General features: G+C 55.6%; 1 protein-coding gene across 1 annotated transcript; it reads left to right on the top strand.

Moving 5' to 3' along the window:
• The first annotated feature begins 945 nt into the window (after positions 1–945).
• Positions 946–1,446, top strand: LOC107636404 (uncharacterized). Its single transcript, XM_016339918.1, has one exon. The coding sequence runs from the start codon at positions 946–948 to the stop codon at positions 1,444–1,446; it is 501 nt and encodes a 166-aa protein (XP_016195404.1).
• The last annotated feature ends 467 nt before the right edge of the window (positions 1,447–1,913 follow it).

Genomic DNA, 1,913 nt, shown 5'->3' with positions numbered 1-1,913 from the left:
TCTGCCCGCATCAGTCATCATACAACCCGACCCGATCAACCGACTAAGCGAACCCCCGCGCCCGGATCGCGACCCGGATACCTACCTCCTGACAGCCAGCTGTGTGACAGGTGGGAAAGGAAGCTTCTAGGAAAGGGACCTTCTCTATGGGACCCACCCTACTGACAGGGTATATATGGGGAGGGTCCTATCCCTCCCTCAAGGTACGTCACTACCACCCTTACTCTCACTACCATCTGTGTCATTCTTGACTAGAGCATCGGAGTGCTATTGCAGGTGGCTCCCCCCTTCACATGATAGACGACTCGGGAGGTCGTATGTCCGCACGTCCCGCCCACCAGACTCAGATTCCGGCCGATTCTCACCTTCTCATCTAAGGAGCATCTCCGACCCGTTCAGCATGGGAAGTCCCGAAAATTGGCGCCGTCTGTGGGAACCGGCCTAAATGGACTTTCTGTTGGGTTCTGCGGAGGCAGATGACGGAGCCGAACCACGCGGGATAGAAATGGCACCCCGAAGTGGTAGGGTAGCCTCTGTGGCTTCCTCCCGCGAACGTACAAGATCCCCTCCCCCCCCCCCCCGGGACGACCCGAGCTACCCTCGCGCTCTCAGGAGAGGCGCCCCTTTGGAGGAACAGGCAGCGACAGCGCCAGAATAATGCAGGAGCTGTGACACAGGGTGCAGAACTTGGAACGCGAGCTGGCAAGCCAGGAGCCCCACCAACCAGATCCTAGACGAGATCGCTCCCGATCTCCTCAAAGGAGACGGAGAAGTCCCCGCAGAAGTTGTTCCAGATGCACACCGAGCCCCCGATCAGAATCAAAAAGTCAAGGGGAGAGCGGGGAGGTGCCAAGAAGAAGGCGAGACCCCCTGATTTACACCCGGCCTCTGACGGGACAAACCGCAGAGGGGAACCGAGAAGGCAGTAGAGAAAAACCAAGGAGAATGCGACGTCCCACAATCATCGGGGCAACCCATTTCCATCATTCTATCCTCAAGGTCCGGCTACTGAAGCACTTCGATAAGCCAACGGACATGAGGTACGATGGGATCCAAGACCCCCAAGAGCATCTAATGGCCTTCGAGGCCATGATGAACTTAGAAGGGGTGGGCGATGAAGTGAGATGTCGCGCCTTCTCCGTCACCTTAGCGGGCCCGGCAATACATTGGTTCAAGGCCCTCCCCCAAGGCTCCGTGACGAACTTCGTGGACATCACCCGCGCCTTCCTGGCTCAGTTTACCATACATATTGCTAAAGCGAAGCACCCGATCAACTTGTTCGGGGTGACACAAAGAAGCGGCGAACCGACCAGGAGGTACCTAGATAGGTTCAATGACGAGTGCTTGGAGATTGACGGCCTAACCGACTCGGTAGCCAGCTTGTGCTTGACGAATGGGTTGCTGAACGAGGATTTTAGGAAACACCTTACCACCAAGCTCGTGTAGACAATACAAGAAATCCAAAACGTGGCTAGAGAATATATCAATGATGAAGAGGTTAGTCAGGTCGTGGCAGGCAACAAGCGGCAGCCAACCTACAACCATGCTCGACAGTTCGGTAACAGGGAAAGGCTTAGGGAGCACTCCAAGGACGGAGCTCTAGCTAAAACCTTCAAGCCGTTCCCCTCGGGTAGGGAAGTTTACCAAGTACACCCCCCTGGCAGCCCTAATTGTTGAAGTTTATCAGCAGATCGCCGACAAAGGCATCCTGTCAAAGCCCCGACAACTCAAGGATAGGACGGGAGGGAAAAAACTTCTATTGCGACTACCACAAGGACTACGGCCTCAAGACCCAAGATTGTTTCGACCTGAAAGATGCTCTGGAGCAGGCGATCTAGGAAGGCAAGTTGGCTGAATTCTCGCACCTCATAAGAGAGCCCCGGAGGCGGGATCGCGATTGATCTGGCGACGAC

Source organism: Arachis ipaensis, chromosome B4 (genome assembly GCF_059453495.1).
Source record: "Arachis ipaensis isolate K30076 ecotype BB chromosome B4, ASM5945349v1, whole genome shotgun sequence".
NCBI lineage: Eukaryota > Viridiplantae > Streptophyta > Magnoliopsida > Fabales > Fabaceae > Arachis > Arachis ipaensis.
This window is presented reverse-complemented; position numbering and strand designations above follow the sequence as displayed.